The 17,487-nt window shown below is 46.9% G+C and overlaps 1 protein-coding gene across 1 annotated transcript in view; it reads right to left on the bottom strand.

Moving 5' to 3' along the window:
• The window catches only part of TNFAIP8L3 (TNF alpha induced protein 8 like 3), a 49,508-nt gene extending 32,695 nt beyond the window's left edge, over positions 1-16,813 (bottom strand). Inside the window, exon 1 of the mRNA XM_047766353.1 lies at positions 16,604-16,813. Within this exon, the coding sequence (XP_047622309.1) occupies positions 16,604-16,655 (52 nt within the window). The 5' untranslated portion in view covers positions 16,656-16,813. The remainder of the gene's footprint in view (positions 1-16,603) is intronic.
• Positions 16,814-17,487: the final 674 nt, after the last annotated feature.

Raw genomic sequence — 17,487 nt, 5'->3', positions numbered from 1 at the left:
TTTCCATAACCTTGAGGACAAAGTCCAGGCTCTTGAGCATGGCATGCTGGTCGCTAAACTGCATGATCTTCTTTCTTTAATTTATAACTTTAATTAAGTTATTTATTTGGCCACGCCTGTGGCGTACAGAAGTTCCTGGGCCAGGGACTGAACCTATGCCACATCACAGTGACAATGCCAGATCCTTAACTGCTAGGCCACCAAGAAACTCCCTGATGATCAATCTTTTCTCCTCACCTCCCCAGCTTCATCCTCTACAAATTCTGAACTCCTGACTCCAGGTCATATATAGGTGTCACCTGTCCTGCTCCATTATACCTGGGACCCCTCTGTGCCTTTGCATATTCTGTTCCCCTGTGCCTGGACATCTCCCTCCTCACCTCCACCTCCTATTCAACCTCCAGGACTTCCCTGAAGGACTTCTGATCTCTGCGTGACTTTTCTCCACAACTACCTCTCCCTCTAGTATATTCTTATCACCATGGAGATTGATCATCCATTAGCTGGCGGAGTGACTTTATAACTCACAAGTCTGTGAATTCCTTGAAGGCAGGAATCATGGTTTCTTCAGGGATTTGAAACACAGAGAATGTTTGTTGCATGAATGAATGCTAACAGTCTTGCCATGTTATTGAAATTCACTCATTCTCATGTCAGGAACAATAATGATACCAGAGCAGGTGGGGCCTTGGGACACTTCAAGTCTGCTTCCTCAACACGGGGGCCCAAGGTCACCCCCACTGTGCATCTTCCCAACCTGGGCGTGGTTGCCCTGGTCACTTTTCCTTTTCATTTTATTTTTTAAACTCTATTTTCAAAGTAATACAGGTACATTATTTTAAAAGTCAAATCATTCTATAAGGCTTATAACAAAATGTAGCATCCTCTGGCCCACTTTTTTTTTTTTTTTTTTTTTGCCTTTTAGGGCTACACCTGAGACATATGGAGGTTCCCAGGCTAGGGGTCAAATGGAGCTACAACTGCCGGCCTACACCACAGCCACAGCAATGCAGGATCTGAGCCACATCTACGACCTACACCACAGCTCATGGCAATGCCAGATCCTTAACCCATTGAGCAAGGCCAGGGATTGAACCCGCAACCTCATGGTTCCTAGTCGGATTCGTTAACCACTGCGCCACAATGGGAACTCCTGTAAGAGCCCTCTCTAAATTACATGCTTTTATACCATTAGTCCTTGATTTTATTTGCTTTTAACTTCCTATCATGGAAGGTGAGAATATAGCTCTCTTCTCCATCCATTTTCCATTCTACCTTCCAATTTGGTTCTGTTTCAGTATTTGGTTAAATCAAACTTTAGTGATTCTACTGCTGTGATTGAAATGCCATTCATATAGCTCTCTTCTCCATCCATTTTCCATTCTACCTTCCAATTTGGTTCTGTTTCAATATTTGGTTAAATCAAACTTGTGATTTTATTGCTGTGATTGAAATGCCATTCATAACTGAGTCATGTATGTTCCATCACTTCCATGACTGCATTTCCTTTCTTATTAATCTTGTTTTCCCAGGAATGAAACACTGCCCTGTTTTTCTTTTTCTTTCTTTCTTTTTGGCCACACCCACAGCACCTGGAAGTTCCCAGGCCAGGGGTTTAACCTGTGCGTAGCACTGACAACACCAGGTCCTTAAGCCGCTGCATTGCCAGGGAACTCCTGCCTTGTTTTTCTTTTCATTTGTTTTCTATCTATCTAGCACTAATTCACTCTCAAAGTTCTTAGCACAATATAAAGGTCTCCTCAAGAGGTTCAGACACATCAACTAATCTATCACTTCAGTTGTCTTTCTTGGAGATGCTTCTGGGAGTGCCCTGTGCCCTGGCTTAAATCTGGGTACATTTCCCTCTTAGCCTGGTCCAGGCTGCTGGCCCAGTTCTCCTTTCATTCTTTATCACTTCCCTCCTGTGTCCATCTCCTGTTTCTTGGGATTCATGGCTTCCTCTTTCTTAACTTGCTCCCCATGTCAGGGGAAACATTTCGTCCAGCTCAGGTGTCAGCTAACTACCTTAAAGGGTCAGAGAATAAAAGGCCGAAAGTACCAAAGGTAGCTATATAACCATTTACAGCATAACCATTAAAAAAAGAAAAATGCTTTTAGCTTGTGGGACACACAAAAACAGCTGACAGGCTAGACCACCTGGAGGCCTCAGTTGGTGGACTCCTGATGGAGCATCTCCCTAAGGAAGGAAACATGGTGAGGTAAGTTTTTTGAAATCTAACTTACCTTAAAATGACTTTAGTCTACCTGCCCATTTGAGTAGGTTCAGAACGCTACATCGGCAATTATTCACTTTGAGAATTCAAAACATTGCACCACAGTTGTTTAGGCCTCAGTGTTGTTATTTAGAAAAGCACTGCATGGCTAAGGGCCTGGTTTTTCTCTCTGGAAACCTTTAAGATCTCTGCTTCTAGACAAGTCTCCAGTCACAGCCACACATCTCAGAGTTCCCACTCCTTAGTCCCTCCAGCACTCAGGAGGGCTTGTGGTGCATGAGGAGGACCAAGGCAGAGGAAATGCAGAGGAGCACCTGGGGGGGAGGGGCTGTAGGGAAGGGAAGCATCAAGGATGGGGCAGAGCTCTGGGGCCATGGCTAGAAGGTAGGTCAGGAGGAGGACTTACTTCTGAGGTGAAGGCGAGAGGTCAGTAGGCCACTGCTGGAAGTCATCTCTCCTCAAAGTTTTAGACTCTTTAATGTTAAAAGGGGCTACTCTCCAGGTGGAAAGGCCCAAGAAGGCAGGGTATCCATGACTGGCAGACCTGTGCAGGTCAAGTGACTCTCAAGAGGATGGCCTCACGTCCCTCTGGTTTCCCAGCCACATGGCTCGACACCCTGACCACCTAACCAGCTGTTCTCAGTCCTTTTCTGGCCTCCATTCTGCCTGCATGACAGTCTCAGCCCCTAATGGTCACCAACCTTCACCCCACTTCAGACTTGCCTCAGACCTGTAATCATTTGGCAGAGCTATTTTTTTTATGTGGAGACATTTGTTTTTTAATGAAAATGAAACCAACAAAGAAAACCAAGGATGACTGGAACTGGACTTCTTTACCCATAAGCCTTGGTCCGTCACTAACTTAGCTCCTCAGGTGAAGGGAAAGCCAGGTGATGGCTCTCTAGAGATAATGCTTGTGTGGTTGCTACACTTTCTGGTCTTAGGATGTACCATCCATCATTCTCCACATAAACATCTGCAATCTCTAAGAATTCACTTCCATCTCGATCATTCTGCCTCTCTTATTTTCTCATCTCTCCTTTAAAAATCACAGTAGTCATAGTCATTTGTAATAAGAACATATGGCTGCTTTAATAAGGAAATTGATGCTACTTTCCATTGAACATTAAGGTGATTTTTTTAATGGAAGGAGGAACTTTTCTGGGGGAGTGAAAATGCATCATTAATATATTTTATCTTTTTATATTTGAAAGGGGATAAAATAATAATTTTTTTGTCCTTGGTTTTTTGAGGGCTGCACCAGCAGCATATGGAGGTTCCCAGGCTGGGGGTCCAATCGGAGCTGTTGCTGCCAGCCTACACCACAGCTACAGCAGGGCAGGATCTGAGCCGTGACTGCGACCTACAGCATAGCTCATGGCAACGCTGGATCCTTAACCCACTAAGTAAGGCTAGGGATTGAACCTACAACCTCATGGTTCCTAGTCAGACTGGTTTCCACTGAGCCACGATGGGAACTCCAAAATAATAACTTTTATAATATAAACCAAGAAAATAAAGATAGACAAAATCCTGGCTGATGGAGGATACCAGTCATTAAGGATGGTTGGGGCTAATTTAAAACTAGGTTAGGAATTCTCTCGTGGTGCAGTAGGTAAAGGATTTGGTGTTTTCACTGTAGTTTTTTGGGTTGTTGTTGTGGTGTGGGTTCAGTCCCCAACCCAGGAACTTCCATATATGCAATTTTTTTTATTTATTTATTTATTTATTTATTTATTTATTTATTTATTTATTTATTGTCTTTTTGCCTTTTCTAGGGCCGCTCCCGCGGCATATGGAGGTTCCCGGGCTAGGGGTTGAATCGGAGCTATAGCTGCACCACAGCACCAGCAATACCAGATCTGAGCTGCATCTGTGACCTACATGCACCACAGCTCACGGCAACGCTGGATCCTTAACCCACTGAGCAAGGCCAGGGATCGAACCCGCAACCTCATGGTTCCTAGTCGGACTCGTTACCCACTGTGCCACAACGGGAACTCCGATATATGCAATTTTAAATAAACAAAAAAAAAACTAGGTTAAAAAAACTGTGATAAACGTGAGTCTAGAGGGTGAGCACTTCTGTTTCCTACAAGCTTCCTGACTGGGCTACCCCTATTTAATGGACTAGCATAAAATAAGGTGGAGATAGGAAAGAAGTAAAGAATATCAGAGCCATGACATCTCTTATTTTCAGCTCCATGATGCATAAGAAATTCTCAATACATTTCTAATTCCTTCAGAAATACATATAATATTTAATATCAGACAACTTTTCAATAATGAATTTTTTTGAAAAGACAGACCAGGAGTTCTCACTGTGGCTCAGTGGTTAACGAATCCGACTAGGAACCATGAGGTTTTGGGTTCGATCCCTGGCCTTGCTCAGTGGGTTCAGGATCCGGCGTTGCCGTGAGCTGTGGTGTAGGTCGCAGATGTGGCTCAGATCCCATGTTGCTGTGGCTGTGGCGTAGGCTGGTGGCTACAGCTCCAATTAGACTCCCAGCCTGGGAACCTCCATATGCCGCAGGTGCAGCCCTAGAAAAAGGCAAAAAAAAAAGAAAAAGAAAGAAAGAAAAGACAGACCACACTTGGGAGTGGCAGACCAATACTTCCTTAAAGCTAATAACCCTGTAATAATTTTAAATGCCTCCTCTTTTTTTTTGGATTGCAAGAATAATAAAGACACAAAATCAATGTGTAGATGAACAAGTGGAAAGTGAAAGCCACTCATGTTTGGGATGGGGGTCACCGGTGCCAGCTGCACATGCTGCTAGTAAGCGAGCGTCAGCAAGGCCACAGTCTAGAGCCAAACGGCTGAGCCAACAGGCTCATTCTGCAGGTCCATGTGGCCTGTGAGACTCTGGTGCCCTTGGCTTCAAATCTATAAGCTCCTTATCTTCCCTGACTATTTACACTTCCTCATCCTGGCATGAGGACCCCTGAGGCCCAGGCTGGGTGGGCTCAGAGGGGAGGGTGTTGATGGGACACCACAGAGAGGACAGAGCCAGGGCCAGGGCAATGCATGAGTAGGAAGAGGACTGAGGAGGGAAGCCTGGAGTTGCTCCCACCAGTGGGCCAGCTGGGGGCCAGGAGAAGCACCCATGGAGGGCTGGTCCGAGGGGGCAGAGGATCATGGGGAATGAAGGAAAGAACGAGTTTTAAGGAAAAAAGATTGAGACCTGGGACAAAACTGCAAGAACATCAGAATGAGTAGTGGACAAGGCCACTGGATCTCATTTATTGTTTTACAGTAACAATACATACTGCTGAAAGTTAGACATACCCACTGAGAAAATTGCAAGGAAAGTACATAGAAGGCAATTAAAATCACATGTAAACTCATCCTATAGCATTGTTAATTCTGCTCCAGCATTAAAAAAAAAAAGAGTTCATGTGTGTGATTGAGGGATCAAGTTTCCCCCCCTTCTCTATTAAAAAAAAGAGAGTGTCTATATGTATGTTATAGGTGTGTATGTGTATGTATATATAAATGTATATTCATATATGTATATTACATAATTGGGATCACAGATTACTAGGCTTTCTTTATACATTATAATGCAAACACTTGTATCATTATATGTTTTTCAAATTAATTTTTCTTAACAGCTGAATAATATTCCACTGTGCAGAGGTATTGTTATGCGTCAAATCACTCAATAACTATTTGATTGGGTATTTAATTGTCTAAGTTGGATATTTAGGTTTGTTTCTGCCCCCTTTTGGGGGAAACACATTTATTTATTTATTTATTTATTTATTTATTTATGGCCATGCCTACAGCATGCAGCGGTTCTCAGGCCAGGGATCAAACCCACACCACAGCAGTGACTCACACCCCAGCAGTAACCCAAGCCACAGCAGTGACAATGCCAGATCCCAAACCTCCTGACCCACGAGGGGAGTCCTGGGAAAAGCTTTTTTATCTTTTTATGCCCACACCTGCAGCATATGGAAGTTCCCGTGCTAGAGGTAGAATCAGATTTGTAGCTGCCAAGCCTACGCCACAGCCACAGCAAAATAGGATCCAAACCCACTTCTGCGACCCACGCCACAGCTTGTGGCAATGCAGAATCCGTAACCCACTGAGTGAGGCCAGGGATTGAACCCATATCCTCACAGACATGATGTCAGGTTCTTAACCCACTGAGCCATAACAGGAACTTCTGGGAACAGCTTTAAACAGTAAAATCCACTACTTACTTTGTGATTGGGGGTAATCTGATATCTCTGAGTCTGTTTCTTCATCTGAAAATTATGAATAATAATACTGCTTTGTCCATGTCCTGGTTTTACTATGCGATCACGTATGTAGGATATTTCATTGTTCTTAATGACTTCACAGTTTAACTCTAAATGACGTGGTCGCTGTCGAGACCACCTGAAGAGTTGAAAGAAGGTGACAGAAAGGTAACAGTCTGGGTGTGACTGTGCTGAGTTGAGGTGTTTCTGGACAGTGAGGAGGTGAAGTCTAAAGGACCTTGAAAGGCAGGATTCTTGCTCTGGAGAGAGGAAGGGGTTAAACCACAGCCTTGGGGGATGCTAGCTTCATGCTATAAAAATCAGTGGTCTTTTCCAGATGAAAGTGTACTGTCAGAAAAGAACAAGGCCAAGAACTTGGCCTTAGGAGACACAGGTAGGGAAAAGGTATTAATGAGGGATGTGGGAGGTGACCTGAGGAAGGCTGCTGGGAAACCAGGATTATGTACAGTCAGAGAAATCAAAAAGAAAAAAAGGTCAAGAAACTTCAGGTTTGATTCCTCAGATACTGCTTTGGGCGCTCTAAAAGTTGATTCAATATTATCTTAGCTCTACCTGCTTCATTTGACTGAGATCAGATCACTGAATTCTAAATCCCAGGGGTAAGCGAGGCTAACACAAATGAACAAATTCCCCCGTTTCCTTACAAAAGTAAAAAGTCAATCTAAACAAAGATTAAACACATAATTGGGGATCTAGAAGCCAATAAATCTATTCCTGAAGCTGAAAGCTATTGAACTCAAAGTAAATTAACCTTTGCAGTTGTCATTGTGTATCTGTAAAACCTACCAAATTCCTCTGGGGTATTAAAAAATGTACAGATCTTCGGAGGGCTCTGCGTAGGGCTCTCCTGACTGGGAAGGTGGGCCAGGCACAGGGAAGGGCCTGGTGCGGGCCTGTGGTGTCTGACCTCTGGGCAGCTGTGCCAGGAGGGAGAAAGCTCAGGAGGAAAAGGGGTCGGAGGCAGCAAGAACACACTGGATGGTGTTGGAAGGAAATCCAGCAGGAGGTCCTTTAGATATCCCCAAACCCAGAATAACTCGGATCCTTTTTAAAAATTACATATGTTTTTGGGGAACAATAGAGGAGCCAGAGGGTCTGGCTCCAATTCTGATTCGGATGCTGCCTGGTGGTGTCCAATGTTTTTAGAGTCCACAAGTAAACATTTCAGGAGGGGAATTCTTGTTCTCTTATAAATCCCCCTCCCTCCCTCCCTCCCTAAATAAAGCCCTCTGCATCTTTTCAGGATTGCTTTTGGACTGCACTCTTTCTTTGAGAAAAGCACATCTAAGTCTAAGGGCTTGATCTACTTTTCTTCTTTGTCCTGCTTTCATATATTCTAGCTTGCATTCCTTTGGTTGGAAAATAACGTTACTAAAAAGCAATAAGTAAGAGCCAGTGCCAGAAACCCCAACCCATCTCGTCGAGCTCAGAATCTCAAGTGCTGCAGTCACCGTGCTGCAGTCTCATCTTTGAGTTTTCTCTTGCCCTTGAATCCAACTGGTCACCATGTCCTGGGGATTCTGTATCTGAAATGATCTTAAATGCTGGAGTGGGTGGAGGGGGGGAACTGCCTTAGGACCCAGCTTAAGTACACTCTGATAGAAGGAACATTTGTTTGTCTTCAGCAGCTCTCTTGACCCTGCTTTTCAGTCCTTCTCTCCTCTTTGTGTTGCCACATTCACCACCCACCAGGTCTCTAGGACCCTAGACATGCATGTGACTGCAGGATCCTTCCAGAACCTTCTCTCCCTGACAGCTACTTTGTGCTGCTCTCCTCATCTTCCCTCCCAAACCACCCTCACCAGCCCCTCAAATGGAGCCCATGACAGCCCATCCTCGCACATGTGTTATCGGGCTAATGCAGGTAATGTCTGCAGCTGAAAACAGAGCCTTCTGGAGATGTAATGTCCTAACCTGCCGGAAGGAGCCTAATGAAGGAACCTAATGGTCAGAGGGCCCTGTGGGAGCTGGTGGGGGATGTAAAGGAGTGTGTGGCATCCATCCATCTAATTACACAGTCTGCCTGGTACAAGAGCACCATTTTTGGAGTTAGTCTGGCTTCATATCCCCTGACAAGCTGTAAATCCCCGAGCAAGTTACTTAACCTCTCTGTGCCTGGTCTATAAAATGGGGCTACTTATAGTACCTGGTCCAGAAGACCTGTATAAGACTTAAGTATCATATAAACAGTTAACCCAGCCTCAAATACCTGTGCTTAATTAATATAAATACATAAATAAGTAAAAATTCAAAACAGCACTATTATTTTACATTCAGTACTATCCCTCTGGGGCAGGACCATCCTCATAATTTCTCTTGTTTGATATTTGCCACAACTTCTTCAGCCTACTTTCTCTACCCTGTAACCCAAACCCCAATCTTCTTTCCCTGCCTTTCTTAGTATTATTCCAAGGAAACCAAGGGACCAGATCAAACGTGGTAGGAAAGAGATGCTGCAGAGGAAAGAGATGCCCTGCAGGAACCCCCATCACTCTCCACCCATATTCTTCTCTGAAAATCTGTGTACCTTCCCAGCATAACCCCCAGGCCCCACCTGGGGGTACCCACCAGAACAACCCTTTACAGACTTTCCTCCTGCACGGGAAACCGGATGCCTCAATTGTAAAAATATCAAGTGAGAGTCTTCATAAAGCTTCGTATCACCGAAATGTTTCCTTTCAGGGCTAGAAAAGTTTCCCAGAAAGCAGTATTTTACTTTCAAGAAGACAACCTAGAAGCTAGCGGCTGCTCTTGTGGTTTTTCAACTGTTTAAACCAGTATTGGACACCATCGAAGTGTCTTTTTTCTTTTTTCCTTTTTTTTCCTGGAGAACTGAATTACAAAATACTGGTTTCTATTAGGGTGTGTCTAGCACTTTCTGTGCTGCCAAGCCTTCCATTTTTATAGTCTGCACACTAGATTTTCCATGAGCAGGCTCAAATTTATTCCCAGGCAATGATGTTTAGGAAACCCAATATGAATGTGAAGACTGTTCTGAAGTAATTTCAGAATCTGTGCCATGCAGTTGCCAAAAAGACCATTTCTGATGTTTAAAAAAAAAAAAGTATGTTTTTTGGGTATGTCTTAATACATGTGAGGGGAAAAGTATATTCACTTTCCTTATATGTTTTCTTGGATTGGGTTATCAAAGGAAACTTATTTTTAAAATTTGTCTTGTCTATCCTTTATTTCCATACTTGTACAGAATACAGTATAAACACCCACCTACAAAGGCATTTTACAGAAAAAAGAGTTGGAAGCCAAATGACTGAAAAACAAAACAAAATGATGTATATGGTGTCTTTATAGAAATTTACATGTGAATTCGAACAGGAGCCAATGGTAACTTGGGGGAAAACGAACCAGTTAGAGAAAAGTGCTAATACAAAGTGTGACTATAATTCAGTTTTGCTGACAAATAAAAAAGCAGGTGCCATATTTTTTAAGAGAAAACAACGTAGGAGATAGAGCTTTATATTTACATATTCATACACATTCTCTCTCCATTTCCAGAAACTTACATGTTGGCCACAACCACCACAACACTCAGTTTACATTTTGAATATGTCCACCCTCTTCTCTCTCTATCATTCTGAGGGAGCCCCGCTAGGCCAGGCCAGGCCAGGCTTCTTACAGGCTCCTGTCCTTGCCACCTTCTCTGTTTCCTCTGGGTCTTTTCCTCCCTCATCTAAATCCTTCACCCCTTCAAGGCTCTCCTCCAGGCCCATCTCCTCTCAGAAGCCTTCCAGCGAGAACACCAAACCACAATGCTCTGTGCTCCAAACCCTACCCTGTTTATTGCTGATGCCTCCTAGTCTTGCAATTCAGTTTTGGTTGGGGGTGTTTTGTCTTCCTAACATGGCTGCAAGCCTCTTGAGAGCAGGATCACATCTAATTCCATTTCTGTTTGCTACCACAGCACTCCAAAAACAGGTGACCAGTCAATATCTATTGGATTGCATGGACTGAACAGCTGGGTATAGATCTATGAGGTCTAGAATGGCTGCTTTCATCTGGCAAGTTAAACTGTCCTCATGAGGTCTAAATAGAGTTTATAGCTTAACAACTATCCCCTGAACTCTGCCACTAGATAGGGCTGTCATCCCTCATGAAACATTCCTGAAGAACTTTGGAAGCCACCTGCGGTGGATGCTGTGGTGTTCTGCCCAGGTTCCCCTTCCTGGACCAGGCACTCCACCAGCTGCTGGGAGTGCTGCCTGCAGAGAGCTCTCAGCTGAAGGGACTAGCTTTGCCCAAGATGCAGGGAGGGCCTGAATCTAATGACTGATCATGATTTCAGGAGATATAAAGGCCAGACCCCTCACCCCAACTCATTTCTGAAGGGTTTTCCAGCTCCAGAGGTTGAGACTATTGCTGGGTATGCACTGAAGCCCAGCTTCTTGTTCTGCTTTGTCTGGTATGTCTCTCCTCCCAATTATTTTCTCCATATATTTATCCCAGGAGCATCCCCAAATAAACACACTGCATGCTAACCTCCACCTCACAGTCTGCTTCCTGGAGAACCAACCTACAACATCTCCCATCCATCCATCTATTTAGCCAGCCAGCCAGCAGCATACTACTGTGTTTAGGGCACACAGATGGTATTGGCGGGAGGTGAAAAAGACCTAGGCTTTGCCCTTAGGGAGCTAAGGCCAGTATAAAAAATGAGACATGTACATAATGGAAAGAGGCTGTGTCAAGAGAGAACATATAGGAATTCTTCTTGTGGCTTAATGGGTTATGAACCTGACTAGTATCCATGAGGATGCAGGTTTGATCTCTAGCCTCACTCAGTGGGTTAAGAATCTGGCATTGTTATGCGCTGTGGTATAGGTTGCAGATGTGGCTTGGAGCCTGCTTTGCTGTGCCTGTGGTGTAGGTTGCCAGCTGCAGCTCCAGTTTGACCCCTAGCCTGGGAACTTCCATATGCCGCAAGTGTGGCCTTAAAAAGCAAAAAAAAAAAAAAAAAAAAAAAAAAAACAGAGACCTGGCCAAGGTATAATTCCAGGGCAAGAGGGTCAGAGTCTGCACTGGCTTAAGTTTTGGCCCTAGATATATGTGTCCTATCTCCCCATCTGATCCCAAGCCCTGGGGGACAGGATGGACTGTGTCTATATCTCTCTTTGCATTCCCTGTACTTCCCAACACAGAGTCCCAGACAGTGCAAGAAATCTTAAAACACTGAAGCAAAACTAAACACTGGAATAAAGTGTTGGCAGTTCTAGTTTATAGCACACACAGGTTTCTGGCTCCCTGTCTGGGCTTTTAGTGCAGAGTCCTCAGGAGGCTTCTCAAAATGCTCATTCATCGATTATGCTCTTAAAATCTTGGGAATATGAAAGCACATGGTCCAGACCCTCCAAGCAGCTATGGCCCACTGTATGGATAAGGCAGAGGCCCCTGAAAAGGTCCACAAGCAAGAATAAGACCTGGGGCTATGAGTAATCATCCCCAGGTGGTCCCTGAGCTTGGTCAGCCAGTCCATCAACTCTCAATCTGTCAGTCAGCCAAGGTTACTGAGCAGCCTCCACAAATTACCTAAAATGAGAATCAACAAATTTCAGAACCTCAAGATCCCTGGAGACCAATGCCCCAGCATGATTTACTATCTACAAGGGAAAAGCACCTTGAAGCAAAACTTATGTGATCACTAAGTTTCTGATGGAATGAGAGGAAGCACTGGTGGGGTGGGAAAACCTATCTCCTGCATTTCCCTGACTCAGCCCAACTCAACACACCAGTCTCCTTCCACTCTCCCTCTCCTTTTACTGCTTTTGTACAATCTGTCACCAGCTTCTGTTGTTTGTTTCTCCGGAATGGCACTTGCATCCTTCCTCTTCTGCCTCACTTAGTGCTACCACCCCCTTGGATATTGTGGCCTCACCCTGGTAGCTGAGGCTCCAAGCCCAGGCCATCCCTGCACTTTACATCTGTCCTGCTGGATGGATGTGGCTTCTGAAAACCCACCTCTCAGTGGATCACGTCTCCACTCTACTATCAGCTCAATGGGGGCTCCCTTGGCACCATCAGAACCAAGTTATTAAGACCTCCTCTACTAAGCGGCCCTCCCCACATCATCTAACTTTATTACCCAGTACTCCCTAGTTGTGCTCTCCACTCCAGTCGCCTCCCTGTTTATTTATGCCTTTGCTCAAGTGGTGTCTGACTTCTGTAATGCCTTTTCTCCTCTTGGCCACCAACTGAATCCTTCCCACTCCTTGCCACTTTGTCCACATGGACCAAGCTTAGCACCTAGGAGATGGAAAGGACAGGAAGGGCAAAGTCACGGGCCTGCTGTTTTCCCACTCTTTTATTATCTTGAAGTTCCCCTCCCATTTCCTGACTCCATCACATGGAAATGCTTTTCTGTAGCACCTATGCAGCCTCGGGGACACCCCATCAGCTTGACTGCTCCAGACCATTTCCCTCCAATGGAAGGATCTTGTCTGCCTTCAGCTGGATGTATTATCTCAGTCTCATAAGACAGAAAGGGGAAAAGCTGTTACCGCTAATGTTGAGTTGCTTGTTGCTTCTTAGGAAAGATTCAATTATTGCCGAGTTAATATACTAAGCTCTGGGATTCCTGAGAGATGGATGGTGGGTTTGTCAAAGGAGAGACTGCCAAGTTGGGTCTCTGGAAAGAATCCAGTGTTTTATAAATCCTCTCTCCTTTTTTCTAAACATAGAAAGAACCATAAAACAACAGAAAGGCAGAGGAGAACTGCAGGCAGCAGGATGATATAGCAGCACCATCCTGTGCTTCACGAAAAACAGAGAATGCAGATTAAGACAAATCTCATCCTTCCTCCTTTACCTTCCTATGCAGGGTATTGCTCGATGAGAAAGCTGCACAGCAGATACTGGGGAGATCTTTGGAAAAGTCTCCCGAAAAGGCTACAGTAAAGAGTATGCGGTGCTCAGAGATTTCCTCATTCCTCTGTCAATTTCTGACTGGGAAGGCTACCAGATGGGCAAAAATGGAGGGGAGAACAGTGAGTGCCTCCCCTTTGTTACCTTGAAGGGAAAAGGTGCACCAGTATGTGGGAGGGGATTAACCTCTCTTCTTCTATTGGAGTGGCTTGAAAGTGGCTAATCTCCAGGTTAGTAGGCCGGCTGGGTAAGGGATCTTCTACTTTGGGCAACTTTGCCTAGAGCTGGAAGAAAAGGATGGTGAAAGCCTTAGTTTCGAATGTTCCCATCTTTATGCCTTGAGGTCAAAGATGATGGGGATGAGAAGAGGTAACTTTAAAAAATGAAACAGGCAAACACATTTGTGCACGCATGCACGCGCGTATTCCCCACCCCCACCCCCCCACCCTGGCCCCCAGAGAGAGAAAGAGGGAGTGAAAAGGAGAAAATTCAAAATAAATCTCCTTAGGCAGTTAAATTAATGTGATAGTAATGACAATAAAACTAATTGTTTTACATGTGCCTAGTGACTGATGTTTTACAAAGCCCTGGGGAACATTATTTAGGAGTATTCTTACAGCAAATAATCCACTCAGGTGATAATAAAAATAGCAGCTATCATTTATCGAATGATTACCAGGAGAAACACTGAACACTTTTTATGAGTTATTTAATCTTTACACCACCCCCACCCCTACCTTGTGGTGGTGTTATCTCCATTTTTATTTTAGGGGAGGAAGCTGAGGTTTACAGAGTTTAAGTTATTTAGCCATCAGATAGAGATCGAGACCCAGGTCTTTCTGATTCCAGAGTCCAGGCTCTGGACCTTAATTAAATAAGGTCTGTTTTATGACAGGGCTTTTCCACAAGTTCAGGTAAGGGGAGGGCACTGAGAGGGAAGCAGCCCTTCATTTCAAATCCCTGTGAGGTAGGTACAGACACACACATGGATACTCCCAGAAGTCCCACTTTCTCTGCGGTCCTCAGTTACAAATCCATCCAGTTTGCACAGATACAATGGGACAATGGTCAACCCATGTGGACAATTTAATCTGTAAATGAAGGTGCAACAAGAGTTTCTGTTTGGTAGGATGCAGCCACAGTAAGATGATGAAGTAGCATCTAATTCTGAAGCTTTGTCAAGAATACTTTAAGACTGAAAATAATGAGTGAGACTGAATGCCATGTAGCAGAATAACTTGTGACACTCAAGTAAATGTTCAACTTGTAAGATTCAAGCACACAGAGGAAGAAGAAATGACTATAGAAAACAGTAGGGCACAAACAAATGGTGACCAGTCTCAGAGCTGGCTGCCCTATTCTTCATCAGACCCATCCAACCTCAGTGGTCACATCCACTCCTAGCTGTGCCCAGGTCTTTTGACACAAATGGTCATGAACACCCTGGGATACTCTTTGCTTGCAAGTTTGGGGGAGAAGCACCCTGGCCCTTAAGAACTCCTTCCCTTCCCTTTCACCCAAGTACCAACTCTTCTGAGTGTCTCCCTCCACTCCCCTTCTCCTCCTCCCCTCCTCTTTGTCAAAGCCTCCTTCTCCTCTCCTTCTCCATCAGGCATAAGAGATGTGAGAGTGGGGCAGGGAGATCATGTTAGTTCCTGGGATTATGAGAGAGTAAAGTGTCAGTGTCAATGTACCACCCCCCTCTTCTTTTGAGCTCTGGAGATATACTTAGATGCACACAAAACACCCACTGCAACTTTTAAATGATGTGAAGAGATCCATAAGCCACCTGTGGAAAAAAAATCTTGGTGCTTCATAGTCACAAAAACATATAGCTTGGCAAAGGGCTTCATGTTTATTATGTCCACACATATCTACACAAAGCAGGTGGCCCTTGCACACACACAGGAATCCTCACACACAGGCATCTTGATGATGCCGCCTTTCTTTTCTGCCATCCTCATCCCTTTCCACCCAGCTGAGAGAGGCTGAGGGGTATGATGCAGTAGAAAGGGAGTAACTCTGCCCTTTGCTCCTACTCCCTGGCTGAAATTTGCTGGTAAGCCACTTAGGCTTTCTGAACCTCTGTAAAATGGAGATAATAACCACCTGGCTAGGTGCTGTGATGATGAAGGGAAATAATATATGTATGGCTCCTGGCACAGCTCCTGGCACTGTCCTGCCTGATTCCTGAGCCTGCCTTTCCTGCACCCACGCCTGGGCTGATGGTGCCTCCTGTTACTCGGTCCCAACCCTCAGGACGCCGGTCTGACGCTGGGCAGAGTGGGGACTAGTCCAGGACCTTGAGGGTCCCAACTCTCAGGTCTCAGGTCGGCGGGCCAGGGCTAGTTTTCAGGGCCGCACGGGCACCGGGGGAGCCACACGCACGTGGGAGGGCGATCAGGTCTCCTGCCGGTGGACCGGTGAGCGGGAGGTGTAGAGGGTGGAGGTGGGCAGAGCCTGCGGTAAATCGACCCAAGGCTGTGGGTGGCTTCCTCCTGTTGCTCAGTATCAGGGAGAGGCGGGGGAGGACATTCATTTTTCCTAAGTAAGCATCCACCCATCGCTTCGATACACTATCGATTGTGAAAAGCTGGCGGCGCCCCTTAAAGGAGAAGCCCGGCCCCCACGAGCCGCCGGGTCTGTGTTCACGGACTCTCTGCGGGGACCTCCTCCGCGTATGCTGAGCAGAGATGGGCGAACGCTTCTGCACCAGCTCCTCTAGCAGCCTCGGGAACCGCAACCACAAGCTGTGATTTGACTCCTACCCGCCCACCCGCAGGGGCCTTTCCTTCCCGGAGTCTCCTGCCATGCCCTCGGAGCGGGTCACCTGTTCCGCAGCGTCCCTGGCGCCCGGGGTTCGAGGGCCCGGCCAGCGCTCAGAAAGTTATTTCAAAAAGCAGACGTGTTGCAACCCTCGCTGCAGCAAACTACAAGAGGCGGATTTCCCGAACCCCGCCCCACCCCCACCCAGCCCCGGACCCGAGCCCACGGCCGGGCTCGTTCAGGGCGGAGGGCCACCCGAAAACGCACCTACTCGCTCCCGCGCCCAAGTGCAATGGAGAGAAAGCCCGAAAGCAGAGCCATCCCAGTCCCGGCCTGGAAGGGATCGGGCTGCTGGTTATCAGCCTCCCGCTTGGTATCTCCGGGAGATACTCGCGATTTCCCGCCTGGCTCCCCTCTTCTTTGCCCTAGCCCTCCCCGCGGGAAGCTGCGACCACTCATACCTGCAGCGGTCCCGGGCTCTCCCTCGCTCTGCTCGCCCGAATCCGAATCCATGCTGTGGGCTGCCAGCTGGGAGTCCACAGCCGCCACTCCGCGGGGCGCTCGGGCCGGCGTCCTGCTCGGCCTGCCGCGTCTCGCTCGGGCCAGGCAGTGCGCGGCGGCCTCGGCCAGGGGGCGGCTCGGCAGAGACGAGCGCCGCCCGCGCCCGGCTCCCCGCGCTCCCCGGCCGGTGCCTGCGCGCGAGGAGAGCGCGGGGCTGAGGGTGGGGCGCGCTGGGAGAGCGCGGGGAGGAGGGCGGGGAGGCGCGAGCTGGGAGGAGCGGGAGCGTCCGGCGCCCCGGGTGCTCCGGACTGGGGTTAAATACCCGAGGGCGGTGCCGCTCCTCCACCCGCGCCCGGAGTCGGGCGTCTGCACCCCGGGACTGGCAGAGCGCGGCGGGGTCGTGCGAGTCGGCGGGGCGGACCCCTTTCACTCGTGGATGGCCAAGTTTGGAGGTTTCTTAGGTTGAAAAGCGCCTCTACTCAAGTAGGAAAAGGAGAGGTTCAAGTGGGAGTCCTGAGTCCAGGAACTCGAGTTCGAGTCTCCTGCCCTGGTCCTTGGGAGAGTGGCTTAACTTTTCGTGTGTCTGTTTCCTCACTTGGAAAATGGGAGAAATGAGAGTTCCTTTTTGTCCGAGATGTTGTAAGGGGAGTATAAAAATAATGAATGTAAGGGGCCGAGAGCAAGGCCTGGCACCCCACGAGGAAGTAAACAACGAGCAGCAGGTAATGCTGACACGGGTGGTTCTCCCCCGCGCGGACATGGACGCGGGAGCAGCAGTTTGGGAAGGCCGCGCGGGAGCTGGTTCTGAGATAGGGAGCCGCTGTCCAAGGCGGGACCGCCCTCC

The sequence above is a fragment of the Phacochoerus africanus genome, chromosome 2 (genome assembly GCF_016906955.1).
Source record: "Phacochoerus africanus isolate WHEZ1 chromosome 2, ROS_Pafr_v1, whole genome shotgun sequence".
NCBI lineage: Eukaryota > Metazoa > Chordata > Mammalia > Artiodactyla > Suidae > Phacochoerus > Phacochoerus africanus.
The sequence above is the reverse complement of the archived record's forward strand: the minus strand, read 5'-3'. Positions and strand labels throughout refer to the sequence as shown.